Source organism: Drosophila suzukii, chromosome X (genome assembly GCF_043229965.1).
Source record: "Drosophila suzukii chromosome X, CBGP_Dsuzu_IsoJpt1.0, whole genome shotgun sequence".
In the NCBI taxonomy this organism is placed as follows: Eukaryota; Metazoa; Arthropoda; class Insecta; order Diptera; family Drosophilidae; genus Drosophila; species Drosophila suzukii.
In genome coordinates this window covers 4623470-4639155 of record NC_092084.1, presented here as the reverse complement: position 1 = coordinate 4639155, position 15686 = coordinate 4623470, and the positions used below count along the sequence as shown (strand labels likewise).

At 39.9% G+C, this 15686-nt stretch overlaps 1 protein-coding gene across 2 annotated transcripts in view; it reads left to right on the top strand.

Annotated features, from left to right (window-relative positions):
- Positions 1–15686, top strand: part of Lim1 (LIM homeobox 1) — a 56197-nt gene that overhangs the window by 14299 nt on the left and 26212 nt on the right. The window contains exons 2-3 of one of the 2 annotated variants that reach the window (XM_036820688.3): positions 4993–5188; positions 6586–6812. In XM_036820688.3, coding sequence (XP_036676583.1) covers positions 4993–5188; positions 6586–6812 — 423 coding nt within the window. Of the gene's footprint in view, positions 1–4992; positions 5189–6585; positions 6813–9083; positions 9334–15686 lie in introns of those variants that run through there. The other variant, XM_036820689.3, reaches the window with a different exon arrangement.

The window sequence follows — 15686 nt, the reverse complement described above, 5'->3', positions numbered from 1 at the left end:
CATTTTAGTCACGTTTTCAGCTCTCTCGAGGGGACGGGCGGCGGTCGTCGGTGGGCGGGAGTTGTGGGGCAGGGCAGGGGGCGTAACCAACATGGCGCAGCAAGTGCTTTGGCAAAAAGTTGAAGCTGATTTTTATTATTTCCCATTTTTTTTGCTCTGCCCCTGTGTTTTTCCTTTATTTTTTTATTTTTATTTTTTCCTTTTTTTTTTTTGTTAACTCTGCGTTGATGTCGAACGAATTTTTCACAGTTTGTGGCGCAGACGACAATGGTCAAAAGTTTGTTGTGGTTGCTTCTGTGGCCATTGTGCACAGTGGGGTGAATAGTGGCAAGAAGTAGGGATTCCTGGTTAAAAGTTGTGATAAAGGAGAAAGTTTGGGGAATTTCGGATATTTTTTTTACCCAAAAAAGGTTAATAAAGAGTGCATAGAAAATAATACAAAATGTATCAATTATATAAGCAACTTTAAAGGGGGTTTTGTTTTTTTTAATGTTCACTACTGGATTGTTGGGATTTCAAGCAAATGAATAAGAAAAGAAAAAAAAAAATGTGGCTAAAAAACTGTTATAAAACAATAAAAAATATATATATTATGTATCAAAGTTTAAAGGGGCTTTGCTTTATTAAATATTAACTATTGGGTTCTTTGGGGCTTCAAAAAATCACTTTGCTGATGATCAATAAAAATATTGTTTTCAAGCATGTCTAGCCAACTGTGCCTGGCCTCACTGTACTTTTTGTGGTCGAGCTGCAACATCAACGGCAGCTGGGGAACCGAGTCCAGTTCATTTGTTATTTTTCTCCAGCCCCATCCTTATATTTCCCTTCTTTATTTTTTCGGGGCTGGTCTTTTGGGTGTTGCCGGGAACGGCCCAGCGAGCCATGAAGAAGCTGCTGCATTATAAATGCAGTTAGTCTGTGGATTGCGGAGAAGCTGGAACACAATTATATAGCTATATGGCCACATAGCCAGGCTATTGGGCTGTGCTTGTGTATGCGAGCGCGGAAAATGTTGTGCAAAATGCTTTGTACGTGCTTCGGCAGCAACTTTGCACTTTTCTCCCAGTTTTGCCCAGCGGTCAATGGCTGCCACACAGATCCGCACAGGGAGAAAAATTCAAGAATTCTAAAAACATGCAGTCTATGAAAAAAATATATTATAATATGCTACTAAACACTATATACTAAATATACTAAACACTATATACTATAATAAATACCAAAAACACCAAAATAAATACCAAAATTCATAAGAATTCAATGCTTTTTGCTTTATAAATGGATCTTATAACATCTCCTTAAATTTTTTGGACCTGGAAAGTGGAGAAAAGAAGAGCGAATATCCCCCAAAGAGAGTCAGTTGCGCCTAGAGCCGAGACATTTCGCTTCGTTCCAGTAGCGGGCAATTTTTCACATCGTTACATAAATTTCAGCGCAAAATAAATGGCCAACGGTAGCCAAAAGTGCACTCAACAATATTTAAATTGCGACACTTAAGCGGCAGCAACAACAACAACAAACACCAACAGCAACAACGTTGTCGGCGTCTGCAAACAACAATTTGTCGCTTTTTAAAAACGCGCCAGAAGGCATGAAAAATAAAGTCCAGAGAGCCGCCAAGGTGCCGGACACCACTGACAGACGGCCAAAAAAAAGATATATATATATATATGTTTAAAAAACTGAGGAAGAGCCTGAATAAAAGCGCCGAAAAAGTGGCGAGAAGACAGCGACAACAGAAATTGCTGATAGGTTCAGGCGGCTTAACTACCAAAGACAACGAATTAAAAATGCCCTGAGTTGTAAATATAAATGTATCCTTTCGACGGCATAAGCCTACTAAAAATATTATAATACAGTCTCATATGCAGACTAACTCCATTCCTTATAGAGATCACTTAGATACTTAAAACTTTCATTGGTTTAAAACTTATGTTGGGTGTTGGGTTGATCATATAAATGTAAACCATATAGACATTCGATATGATACCTTTAGAACAACAGAAAATTCAAATAGTTTTTTTTTTTTATTTGAAAATTATCTATATTTCATTATAAAGAAAACTCAGTTTCTCTAAACAACATCCACAAACATCTAGAAGTAATATCCCCAAGAAAACTGAACCAACTTTACAGTTAACAATTAGTAGAATAGCTCCACAGGCAGCACTAAAAGCGACATTGGCATCATCGGTAATCAGCAATCGGGAACAACAACAACAACAACAACAACCAGAACAACGGCAGCAACAACGACACCAGAGCAACATGCACAGCAGCAACACGAACAACATTTAACCCAGGTCTTGCAACGCTTTTCGTATAGTTCATTGAGCCTCGAACCCGAACCCGAAGACAATCGCTCTTCTTCTCTCCTCCTCTTCCTCTTCCCCCCCAGTCTTCTGCTTCTTCTTCCTCGTCCCGCCCATTTCGTTCCGTCTATAAACGTCTATAACCTTCATTAAAAATTGTCTGCAGCGGCATGAAATGATTGATAACATCCGTCAATTTTGACATATGCGGCAAGGTCTGGACTTGAAACTTGCAACTTGCCACTTGCTGTTGCTGTTGCTGTTGCTTGTGCTTTGCTTATGCTTTTCTGTTGCTTTTGCTTTTCGCTGGATGCTCGGCAGAAGGATGTTCGTTATAATTCTTCACTGTTCTTCGGTCTCCCACTTGGTTGTTGTTCTTTTTGGGCTCTCTGTTAGCGAAAATGAGTCAATTCGTCAATCAATCAGTGTGTCAGTTGCTCATTTATAATGGCCAAGCATGCTCGTATTTTCCCATCTCATCCATTCAACCATCCACGGGGTTCATTCATTCATTTGGCCGGGTTTTATCAGTTCGCTCGAGGCAGTGGCTACTGTCGGTTGCACGGGGCGTATGAGTAACAGGGGGTATAGGCCAGAGAACAAAAAAAAAACGAAATAAAACAGAGGAATGGCTTGGTATAGCAGCTCCCTAAGCTTTATTAATGTGGGTCATTGTGGGAGGAGATGGAGGAGGTGGGAGGGAACTTTTAGGGGTATGAGGAATATGATATATTTCGGTGGCAGCGGATCCAGCAAAAGGAATCCTGTTCGTCATCCACCTCAATTTGTCTTTTCGTTGTCCTCCTTAGCGAAGCTTCATCAAGCGACTTGCTTTTAATATTTATAAACATACTTGTTTCTGGTGTCTATAGGAGATCTTTTATTTTTGGGTTAATAATATTTTATAATCATATTTTCTCTTCAATAGTTCATCTTGTTAACCTCTAATATTTTAATTTTGTAAAATATATGTTAAATGATATTTAAGGTTCCCAACTTCCCACTCCTTAGGCCATCATATCGCTGCATCTTCTGGGTTTCTGGCTGGTATTCCTCCCACTTCCTTTCGCCATTCATGTTACCATCCTTCCCTTCTTCCTCTTTTTCTCACCTCCTCCCCTCACAGCGTTCGAAAACTTTTTGAATGAAAACAACATTTTCACACACAAGTTTGCTTTTTATTTGGACTCTCCGCTCCTTGGGCAGCCTCCAAAAAATGTTTTTTTGAGTTCCTTCCCCTTGTGTTTATATATTTTGTACCTGGTAACGCCCCCAACGGCCCCACCTGCAAATATTCCACAAACGAAGACAAACGTTTTTTCGTCTTTGGGAATTATTTTTCAAAAGATATTTTCGCCTTTTGCAACTCCATTGACTGATTGACTGCGAAAGGAGGCAGATTTTTCTGCTCCTTGTTCGCGAGCTTCTCCTCCTTTGTCCAATGCTCCTCCTTCTCCTACTCCTTCTTTTTCCACTCCTTCTTCACTCATTCCACATCCCTTCCCTGACTCAAGTTTCTCAGGCCTCGGGGCTCCATTTTAGCTTGGCCTCTATCATTATTCGGTTGCACTTCTCTCGATTCACACACAAATTTGTATATATCTTATATTCTATAGGTATAGGTATAAAATATATGTATATATAAATCTATATGCGTGTGCCACGCCCCCAAGACCGCCCTTTCTTCTGGCAGAACTAACAAGGTGGAAGATCCCAAACCGCAGACTTGTGCACAGAAAATTAATATGATTAGCTTGCCATTAAGCTGCTTTAAATGTTTCAATTATCAAAAACGAATTTTATTATTATTTGTACATTTAAATGTTACAATTTAAAGATATTTATGATTTCATATCATAGTTTTATAGATCTGTTAAAGTATACTAAAACTGTATTCCCTTAGGCCACTAAAAGTGTTCCTGAAAGTTATTTAGAGTGGCATTTGGACATCAGTGAAAAGGGTGAATGGCTTGCTGGAAAAATAGGGAAACTCTCCGGGAAGTGAAGTAAAAAGGAAAATAGTTGGAAAAACCGGGTGTTACCACTCCTGCGGGCAGTTGCCAAATTTATCTAAGTGCAAAATGCAAAGTGCAAATTGTAAATCCTCAAATGTTTGCATCCGTCCAAGGCCACGCACCTGGGAATTGCTCATTTACAGGTGGGGTAACAGTATAGAAGGGGAGGGGGTTGGTAGGTGTGTGTGCCCCCCCCCCCCCCGCACACATGTGCAAACTTAATGAGGCAAGCAGAGCGAGGTGCTAATTTGCGCCTCGAAGGATTTTCCGACGCACAGTTGAGTGCTCTCACATCCCGCTCTCCCACTTGTTTTCCACTTGAACTGACCGCTGCTTTTCCTTTGCCGCCCAACCCCCCGGAACCCCACAGCTAAAAGGTCACCGGAGGTCACGCTACTAATTGCTTGAGCTCTTGATAAGTCAAGGAAAATAACAGGAAAATAAATAACAGGTTCCTTGTTAATAAAAATATAATAAATATGTTTAATAGGATAGTTCACAGAATAATACAGTTGGGTAGTGAACTAAGTAAACATGATGATTATAAGTCTTCATAGATTTACACGTGTTATGTTCCAAATAAATATAAAGTACCCATCTGATTTTCCAATAATTTCTGTTATCCCAGAAAATAATATAAAATATCTTTTCTTTATCCCAAACAGGTCGCAGTGAACCGCCCGTGGGCGTTGGCGATCCCTGCGCCGGATGCAACAAGCCCATCCTGGACAAGTTCCTGCTGAATGTCCTGGAACGCGCCTGGCACGCCTCCTGCGTCCGCTGCTGTGAATGCCTCCAACCGCTCACCGACAAATGCTTCAGCCGCGAATCGAAGCTCTACTGTCGCAACGATTTCTTCAGGTGAGTTTCTGGAAAGGGGAAAATATTCCTTGCAAGAGTACAAACGCGAATTCTTCAGTCATATTAGCAAAACTATCAACTGTTTGACTGAGATCATAACTAACAAAAAAAACGCGAATTCTTTAGACTTATTAGCAGATTTTCGATTTGTCCTAATAAATCAATCTATCGACTGTTTTACTTCATCTTACTTAAAGATTTGTAGAATTTTTCAACAAATAAATTATGATGGAATCTAAAAATCCCACTATAAGTTCCCCTCACCCATCCCCACTCGCTTCCATTCGATTAAATCCACGATTCCCACTAGAATCGATTGAGAAACGAAGGCTCAAAGCCAGAAACAGAAATAGAAACAAAGCCGGGACAAATCAAAACCGAAGCAATTAAGTCAAGTTGGCAATCGCGACTTTTGTGTTCCATTTGATTTCACTCCGTCACCTAGCTCGGCTAATTGAAAAAATCGAGGAAATGGAGAAAAAATCTCTAGAATGGCTGGCGAAAGCAATTAACATGCAAAATACCTGAACAAATCAGAATGAAATCAAATCCGGTGGTGGCCCCTTGCACTTCCCTGATTCCCCTGAAAGGGCGAAAAGTCGACTAGGTGTCCTATCAATCAGCGCCAGTTGGAAAAGGTTAACAAGTGACGGCGACAGACAAAAGCCATCCATAAGGGAGAAGGGTTCCAAATGGGGAAATGGAAGCCAGGAAGCTAGGATATCAGGATTGAAAGGTTCCTCTTTGAGATACACAATGAAAGGAACGGGCTATTGTGAACTATAAGCAAGCCATAAGACTTCAATCTCAAATTGGTCTGGGCCAGGCCCAGTGAATATCTTTAAAAAAACGATATTTTCATTATCTAACTATTGTATGGGAATTTCGAATATATTTTTCTAGGTTCTTAATTGAATTTAGAGCTTATGGGGATAATTGTAAAGGAAAGCGTTCTTGCTTGAAAACAATGAATGCAACTTAATACAAATGAATGGGATTTTAATTTATAGCGTTGCTGAAAAGGCATATATATATATCATAGAGATTATAGAACCAAGCTATAAGACTTCAATCTCAAATTGGTTTGGGCCAGGCCCAGTAAATATCTTTCAAAAAGCGGTAGAACCATATTTTCATTAACTAATTATTGTAAGGGAATTTCTATTATATTTTTCACAGGTTCTTAATTGAATTTAGAGCTTATGGGGATATTTGTAAAGGAAAGCGTTCTTGCTTGAGAACAATGAATGCAACTTAATACAAATTAATAGGATTTATAGCGTTTCTGAAAAGACATGTATTTATATTATAGATATTGTAGAACCTATAATGGATAGGGATAAACAAATATAAATACAAGTAAATAACCTATAATCCTTTGTATTTCCGCCCCACAGACGTTACGGCACCAAGTGCAGTGGGTGTGGCCAGGGTATCGCGCCGTCGGATCTGGTGCGAAAGCCCAGGGACAAGGTCTTCCACCTGAACTGCTTCACCTGCTGCATCTGCCGCAAGCAACTGAGCACAGGTGAGCAGCTCTACGTGCTGGACGACAATAAGTTCATCTGCAAGGACGACTATCTGCTGGGCAAGGCGCCATCCTGCGGCCACAATTCGCTGAGCGGTAAGTCCTTTGAGTATGCTTTTCTAGATGAAAACATTAAAATATCTCTCTGAGAACTCTTCTACAGGTCAACAATCATAAGTATTCGAAGTATAGTATTATTTGCACACCTAAGAATTATCTCAAAACTTGATAAGAGCAAGGTATCAAGCCGTTTTGGCCCACTACTTTGTTCTCCATTGATTGGAGTGGCCTAATCAGGGCTCCATAAATTTTCCGGACATCCCAATTGGGGCTCATCTTTGCTAATGAGAGTCTGCCCTGTACGGCCCCTATCGCCTATCCTCGTTCTCTCTATATATAGACCCTAAAGCCTCTCACGTATCTGCAATTCCATCAGCAATAAATACAAAATTACGCATACGACACGTGGAACGCTTTTGGGTATATTTAGGCGCAATTTGTGCCACGCGCTTTCTGCCCAAAAATATTTTAATTTCTGACGCAGTTTGTCTATTTGTTTGCACTAATTGTTTATCGTTTGCCATAGAAATATTTGCCATTCAAATTACCGTGGGAATAAAAGAAAATGTTGCCATTGTTTTTGCCTTCTGTTGATGCTGGGTGTTGTTGTTGCTGATTGTTGATTTTTCGGGCGTAGCATTTTTCCTTTTTTTTTTTTGCTGCCAATACTGTTTTCCTTGGTAATCCCGGAAAATATATTTTCCTGCATTTTTGCGTTACCAAGAAAACCGTGCAAAAGTCATGGGCTAAATGCTTGGCAAATATTGACACAAATCGCATAAATAAAACAAAGTCATGCATAAGATAATAGGAAGCAAGTACACACGATAAGGGGGATTTGGGAAAACTGGAGGGTGGAAGTTGAATTAGGAAATTAAAATGGGGAAAAATATAATCCCATATGGTTTGCTGAAGATACATTTTTTAATAACATTATAAATAGGCTACCCAGCTTTTAATTACAAATAATCTTTAAATAGTTTTCCTGCATTCTCCGCTAATTTAAAAATACCGTTCTTGGAGGAAAAAACATACCCGTTAAAGCTTCTTTTTGTGGCATAATTTTCGCATTCCTTGCGTGGTCGAAAAACTCAACAAAAAGGCGGGGGAAAATGGAAAGGCAGCTGGGAAAAACTGAAAACGCATTAAAGCCAAAAGCAGCTGCAAAATTCGACCCTGCCTCTTCGCCTTTGTTTACCCTTTTCACTCGACGAGCAAAGTTTTAAAGGATGTGCATGTGGGTGTGTGTGTGCGAGTGCGAGCATGGGTTAAGCTTTAAAGTTGGTTGGATAATTATTTGACGTTTGCCAAGTTTTCACTGGCCAAAAGCGGCAATTAAAGCTTAAAAGGTACGCCTAAAAAATGGGGAACGTTTTTCATGAAATATTTAATATAAATGAATAGTTTCTAGCTGTTAATGGGTTACATTTTATGTTTTATTCTTCATTTAAATATTTAGTTTTATATTTTTTTCAGATATTTTCTTTTTTTTTAAATTTATTTTCTTAACTAAATATAGATATGTTTCTTATCCTCTAACTCCTAGAAAAGTATAAATTCTTTTTCCGTAATTTTCCTCTTAATGCTCCCTCAACTTTCCTTTGGCCATAATTTTCGGGCAGCAAAAGAAGTCAACAATATGAGCTTGGAAATTTGTTCCCTTGTTGGCAAAAATATTTTCGTAGCATACTTAGCGGCGTTAAATATTTCAACGCTGCCATTTTCTCTCCCTTACCCCGGAAAGAGAGAGAGAGTGCGGGCAAGTGCGAGAGAGGGTGAGAGAAATGGAGCAAGACAGAGAGCGGCGGCGAATGAGAGAGAGTCTTCTCTTCGCAGCTGCGCATTTAACGGGGGAAGAGAGAGCGAGATGCAAGATGGCCAAGTGACGCGTCGCTGCCGACGTCGACGCAGGCAGAACAAAATGGCTGCGAGCCCCGAAAAGTAGGCAAAAATGGTCACCCGCTTTTCCGACTCTCTCCACCATTTTTTGCATCCATTAATAATATCTTGCCCCCACCCGAAGCTCCCAGCCAATAATTCAGGAATAATTATTATTTATTTTCAGCTAAATTGTTGGAAAAATACATTTTTGAACTGAATTAAAAGTGGTTGGAAAATTACTTAAAATTCCGGGGAAATGCTCCAAATGCTGCACGTCTGCTGCTTTTATCGATGCAGCGACGGCGACTGCGCTGCCGCGTCGCAGTCGGCAGCGACGTCGGTCCAAAAGGAGCGCAGGTCATTAATGTTTTGATTTTAATTGCGTTAATTACGTGCAACGGATTTTTCACTTAGCCACAACACCAGCCCCACAAAGAATTTATGCAACTATTTTTTTTCCCGACAAACGCAAAAAGTGTCACCACATCAAGTATACGCCTCTTTGTCAAAGAAAACAAAAGAAAATACTAAAAAACTATCAACATTTTTAAAAGGAATCGTGTGATTTTTTTTGTCGCTCTCGACGCGTCAATTTATTGCTTGTCATATAAATTAAACTGTTTGCTGTGTGATAAACAACAACAATGAATGGCCGGCCAGCGGCGGCGTAACTGAGGTAATAAATCAAACTACAAATAAAAAATAATAAAAAAGACCCAAGAAAGCGGGGAACACAAAGTGCAATGGGGTAAAAGTTTTTGAGATAAAACCTGGTAGCCGAAGAGCGGAATGGGTTCCATAAAGTGCTGAAAAAACGGGGCAGATAGAACTAATTACCAAGTGTTTTCAAGTTCCCGGTTCAAAGTATCTCAAATGAGTTATCTTTTTGAAAGCTCCAAGGTTAATATCTCTAGGTTTTTTTTTGGTTTTAATTTAAGTGCAAAAATTGAAACAAATATTTGTGATAATTTAAATTCAAGGAAATTCTTAAAATTAATTTAAATATTTGTTTTGCTCTTGGAAAACTCGTCAAATTAGACTTGTCAGTTAAATTGAAAGTGAGAAAGGCAATTTAAAATGCAACCCTTTTGAAAAAATTGAATTAGCCAACTTTCCGGCTTTTCTCCCCGCCCCTTTAAGCCTTAAACTTTGTGAGTTATCATCAACACTTCAAATGACTTACGGCACTTCTGCATAATCGTGTGGGAGTCCTTGTACATATCTACATCTATAGGGATGCCTGGATATTGTATGTGTGAGTTGCGTACTTAATGACCCTTAAACGACCTTAACTCCGACTTGGCCTGTTGTTTCGGAGGGATTCTGTTGTTATTTTTATGACGGCCGAAAACAAAATTTTTATGAACCCACACAAAAACACACGTTCTCCTCCTTCGCCGTTTTATGTGCCTCCTGCTTTATTGTCCTGTTTGCTTTTGTGGCTGTTGCCGCTTTTGTTGCCTTCTTACGCCTACTTTTTCTGGTTTTGTTTTGCCGGCCAAAAGGGTCAAACGCATATGGCCAAAAGTCCCTAAAGTTCATCTTCATCTTCATCGTCTTCTCTTTATCTTTTTCTCAGCGATAAGCAGCTGTTGTTGCGTTGGCCTCTCTTTTTTTAAAGCCAATTCCACATTAAAGTCGGCCCAAAAACTTTACCTCTCAGGGTAAAAGTCGAACTTTTTACAGGGTGGCAACGTGGCGTATTAGTAATTATATAGAATGGTACTTATCAAAGATGGAAACCATTATGAGGTTACTTAATTTGGTATTTTTTCAGTTTAATATTTATATTTCTTAAGTTGTTTTATCCTTTAAAAAATATCTAAGGCCAAAATATACATGATTTTAATGTGCTCTGTTGTATTTTCAAACTTGTCTATCTGATTGCCTCGAAAGCCCTTACTAAATCAAAGTAATGGGTAACCCTATATCGTATATCCTCCCTTTAAGTCCGTTCAACCACATGAAATATACCGCAGATTTACGGTTGTCATTTTGCCGGCTGGTCACGTAATATAGTACTCTTATTCTCGATGGGCCCCCGGGTAAATCGCTACAGCTACGCCCTTGGCCCTTTGCCACGCCCCTGCCGCCCCCTTTTAGCCGCCGCCCCCTTTGATTCGCCAACAGCCTTGCGGTTGCTACTTCTTCTTTCTCTAGGAGTTTTTATTTTCCTTTTTATTTGCAGTTTCAGTTTTTGCAGCGGTGGCAGTTTTTGTTCAGTCAGTTCGGTTGCATGGCATCTATATGTGTTTACACACAGAAAATAAAGGTGTATCCCCAGGAATTATGTCAAAACTGATATGAAATGCAAGGAAATAGAATTGTAACTAGACTTTTAGGGTATTTTAAGGTGTAAAATTGTTTATTGAAATGTATTTAGCGAGTATCTTTGTATATTTTTTTATTGTTAAAAAATCTAATAACGTATCTTATGGGCTAGTTTTCATTTCAGGCTACTACTTTTTTAGTTACCAAGATATTTTGCATAAAACTTTGAACAAAAATACTCTTTTTCCCGTGTAAATCTATATACATTTATACACCGCTATATAAGTATTTATATGTAGTATATTTTTTTTGGTTTGGGGCCTTGCAGCTCGAAAAGTTTATGGCTTTGGCTGCTGCGGCTGCCTGTGGTCCAATCTGTTTCCCGTAGAAAAAAATATAAAAAAGCGAAGAACCGAAGGAAAAAAGTAAAACCGTTAAAGTTTATTTGACATTTACTTGGGCTATTTTTTATTTTTATGACTCCCTGGGTTTTTACTTTTTGTTATACACGAGACTGACCACAACGCCGCCCCCTCCCCGCCCCGTTTACCGCCGGACTTTCCCTGCGCCTTTTTAATGCTTTTTTCTCACTGTATGCTCGTTGGGATAATAAATTTGCGGCTATTTTGGGGCCACGAATTTAATACTTTACCGATGTGCGATAAAAAAAATAAAAAAATGTCCGAACCGAACCGAACCAAAAAACTGGTACCTTCCTCTTCTAACGCCTTTTCAACGCCTTCGTAAATCATTTGGCCAAGTGCGTGTGTGCCTTTTGTGTGTGCTGTGTGTTGCCAACTATTTTCCATAAAACACGGCTTTGATTTGTGGCGACCAAGAGGAAAAATAAAAATACAAATAAAAATAAAAATTTATAACGCCCAAAGGTGGAAAGGCCGGTAGACTTTTGGCACTGACTGTGGCGGAAATGTCGCCATTTTAGCGGGAAACCGTTGGGGAAAAGTGGGGGGCCATGTTCATAAATCAAGACCATAATAATTCAGAGGTATTAATGGGGGTCGCTAAGTAAATGCTTGAAAGTGCCAAGGGACAAATAGAGAAGTTGAGTGCTGGGAAATCCTTTCAAATTACAAGAACTACTGTAGTAAAAATATTTAATATTTATTAAATGCTTAATTCCCAAAAATCGATCGTTGGACACGTTGTTTTTCGGTGTTATAATTTTTCCGTCGGGAGTTCTGCCTTTCCTAGGATCTTAATCGATTTCCAACTCCAAAGCTTAACCTGTCGCTGGGCCTGTGGGTTCCCAACACCCCCTCTTTTCTTGTGGGTAATAACTCTTCTCCACACACTCACACTTGTTATTGTTTATTGTTTATGGGGCATTTGTTGAACGACTTGCGCGCCTTAATGACAAAACTCGTAAGACCCCGAAATAAAACGAAAACGAGGCCCAGACGTTACGAAAAAAAAGAGCCTAAGACCACGAGGAAAATAAATAAAAAGGGTCTTCTCGCTCAGCATTTTCCAGCATTTTAATGTCGAACTAAAACGAACCGGGGGCCAGGGGCAGTGGCGGGTTAAGGGGCAGCCATTTGATGATGTGTCGGGGCAAATTACGAGAGGCGTTAAAACTAGAGCAAAGTCTTCTTGACTCGAGTGAACTTTAGTGCCGAAAGCGGACTCGTAACTTGTCCCATAAATCTCCAATCAAAAATTGAGTGTCTCTTGGCTTTAAGGGGTTAACTTGATGAGCAAACAAAATCAAGTCCCCTGATAATGACAATGAGAGAGTTTCAGTTTCAGTTTTCAGTTGGCCTTTGTTTCTGATTTGTTTTATTCGCCTTTTGGCGTTGGATGCCCATAAAAGCGCTTTAAGTGCGGCACTTTAAGGAGCTATTTTCCCCAAAACCTCTGCGCCCTAAACAGCAGAGATTTACGACCCAAAGAGTTAAGGCACGGAGAAAATTTGTACATCAATTGGCCAAACAAGTGGGTGAAATTACTTTAAAATTAAAATATGAGCTTGCTTATTTTCACAATCCAGAATATAGATCTTCTAGACCTTAAAAATATAAAAGGTATTTTTCTGTGTGTTCTTATATGAGCACCCCGCCACCCCATGTAATCGTGTCATATTTCAAGCTTGGCCAAACATTTTCACCAGTCAAAAAATGAAGTCGAAAAAAAGTAAGGAGAAACCTCCTGAAAATCCCCCCCCAAAGAAAGGGGTGGCAGAGATAAGCGTCGACTGCGACGTTGGCAGCACACAAAAAACGGGGGGAAAAAAGAAAGGCGGGCCTCGGGCCAAAAACCAAAAGAGATGGCAACAAATGGTGAAATGGCCAAAAGAGAGATGGCAATAGGGGGAGGGAGGGCCAAGGGAAGGGGGTCAGGGGGTCAGGGGGTGGCACTGTGGGTGGCGCTTTTGGGGGTGACTTGCTTTGGCGGATTTCGCGTTGGCGGCTGACTAAAGAAAACAGCAGCCACAAAAAGCGAAGAAAAACGAAACAAAAGGCGAAGGGAAGCTGTAAGGGAAAGGGGTGGGGAAAAGGGGGATGTTGGGTGGAAGGGAGGGGGGTGGAAAGGAAGGACTTTATTCTGAGGTCGCACAGCACAAATCCAACTGTCGAAACCAAAAGCACGCAAAGCTTCACAAAAACTGCTGCAGGTGGCATTTGCCAAAGAAAGAGACAGCCGCAAAATGTTGTGTGTGTGGGGGGGGGGGGGGGGGGTATTTAGCTAGCTGTGCTAGAAAGAGAGGGCATCACACTGGGGGTTGCCATCTAAGGGTGGCCATGCCAAAATGTGAATTGAGGTTATGTATACAAAACGGAAACGGAAATGTGCAGAGCTTTGTGTGCAAAATGATGTCTGCCAAAGGAGAGGAAAAAGAAAATGGGAGAAAGAGTAGGGAAGGGGGGGGGGGGTGTTAGGGGGTTTCGTACTACTACTAGAACTGGCTTAAGGCCCCTTGGAAAAGCTTAGGCAAAAGGCAAAAGACTCCAAGCACTCGAAATACACGAAATCGATTTCGATTCCCTCGTTTATTTTATTTCTCCACTTCCTCCGACTCGCAAATAAAACACAATACAAACACTGGGCTCTTTAAGCTTAAAGTTTTCGCCGCCCCGAGTTTTTCCGACGGGGTGGCTTTTCCTTATCGCGCCACTGAGATCTTTGCCATTGGCTGCGTTTTTCCCTTTTCAGCTTCCTTTTATTTTGCACACTCATAACTCATATTTATATAAATATGTATGATATATGTGGGCATATGTTCAGGGGAGATAACTGACGGAGCAGCGATGGTTTAAAAACCACATTTATATGGTTTGTAAGAGTTTTTGATGTGGTATTTCTTGAAACATTTGGTTTTTATGTTTAGATTTCATTTTTTAGTATATCGTTAGTATTATGTTGTATTAATTGTTTAATATAAATTCATAAGACATGAATATTTCTTCCCTTACTATAATATTATTTTATTAGATTCAAATTGGTTCCCATCCAACAATAACAATAGAGCAGCTAAAAGAGTCACAAAGATCGATAGCAACAAGAACACGCCCTGATCTTTGGTATAACCCAGATACCTCCCACCTGTAACCGCTGAGGCGAAACCATTGCAGCTTAGATAAATTCCGAAACCGATACCCAAACACAAACCCAAACCCACTTGTCGGGGTCACCACCCCCTACTCCTCTTCATTGCCCTCTATTTGGAACCTGTTCCCAATCTCCAGTATTTTATGAGTACTCCCTATTCGAGGTATGTTTCTGTTTCAGTTTCTGTTTCTGTTTCTGTTTTCTATCTCGAAAGCCCGCACTTGGGGAGCAGTTAATGTTTATTTTATTTTTAGTTTGGCTTTATTTTTTACAGCCACTTCGGAGCTAGTTTTAATGGGCTTTTACTGGCGAAGCGCTTTTTGGGGCCTGACTTTGGAGTCACAGTTGTTGCGCCGCCGCGTCTCTTTGCGTTTTGCGTAATGCGCGTGAAAATAAAGTTTTTCGCTTGAAAAAACGTTAAATAGGCGGCTATAAATGACATAACAAAACGGTTTCAGCTCAGGACCAGAAAAAAAGCACCCAGAACCGTCAAGTTTTCCACCTTTCCACGCCTGACTCACGATTGCCAATGGAAATGAGTCAGTTTTCAAGCGGCGGCGGCGATCGCAATGATCCGTTGCATCTGTGACTCAGTTTTTGGCCTGGAAAATGCGAAACAGAAATACATGTGGTGGGGAAAAACATATATCGGCAAGGTGAAGAGGGCGGGGCAGTGGGGCACGAAATGTGGGTCAGGCGAAAATGCATTTTCTGCCTAGAGAGAAAAACTGTGACAGCTTTTTTCGTATTTTTTATATTTTCGTATTGCTGAAACTCGAGATCAAGTGAAGATTGCGTCTGGGAATAGGTGCTAAAAAGATGAATGAACCGAAAAAGGTGGAACTAATGAATCATTTGAAATATGACTTTTTAGATCGCTGGAAATGGGTTGGTTTTTATGATTTATTTGGCTGTGACCTTACAGATGAATTACCACTAAAAATGTCACAAGTGTTGGAAATATTATATTATTTATGGGAATATTTTAAGGAAGCTTGATAATAAATTTATGAGAATATTATAGTATTTTAAAAAATACTAAAAGGAATATTATCTTATTTTTTGATTTGTTTTAAGGAAGCATTTTTTTAATTGCATTATTTAAAGAAAAAATGGAATGATGTGCAGATTTGGCTGTGCTGGCAGCTAGTTTTTTAAATCTAGTTTTAATGCAGGACTAGACTGCTATAT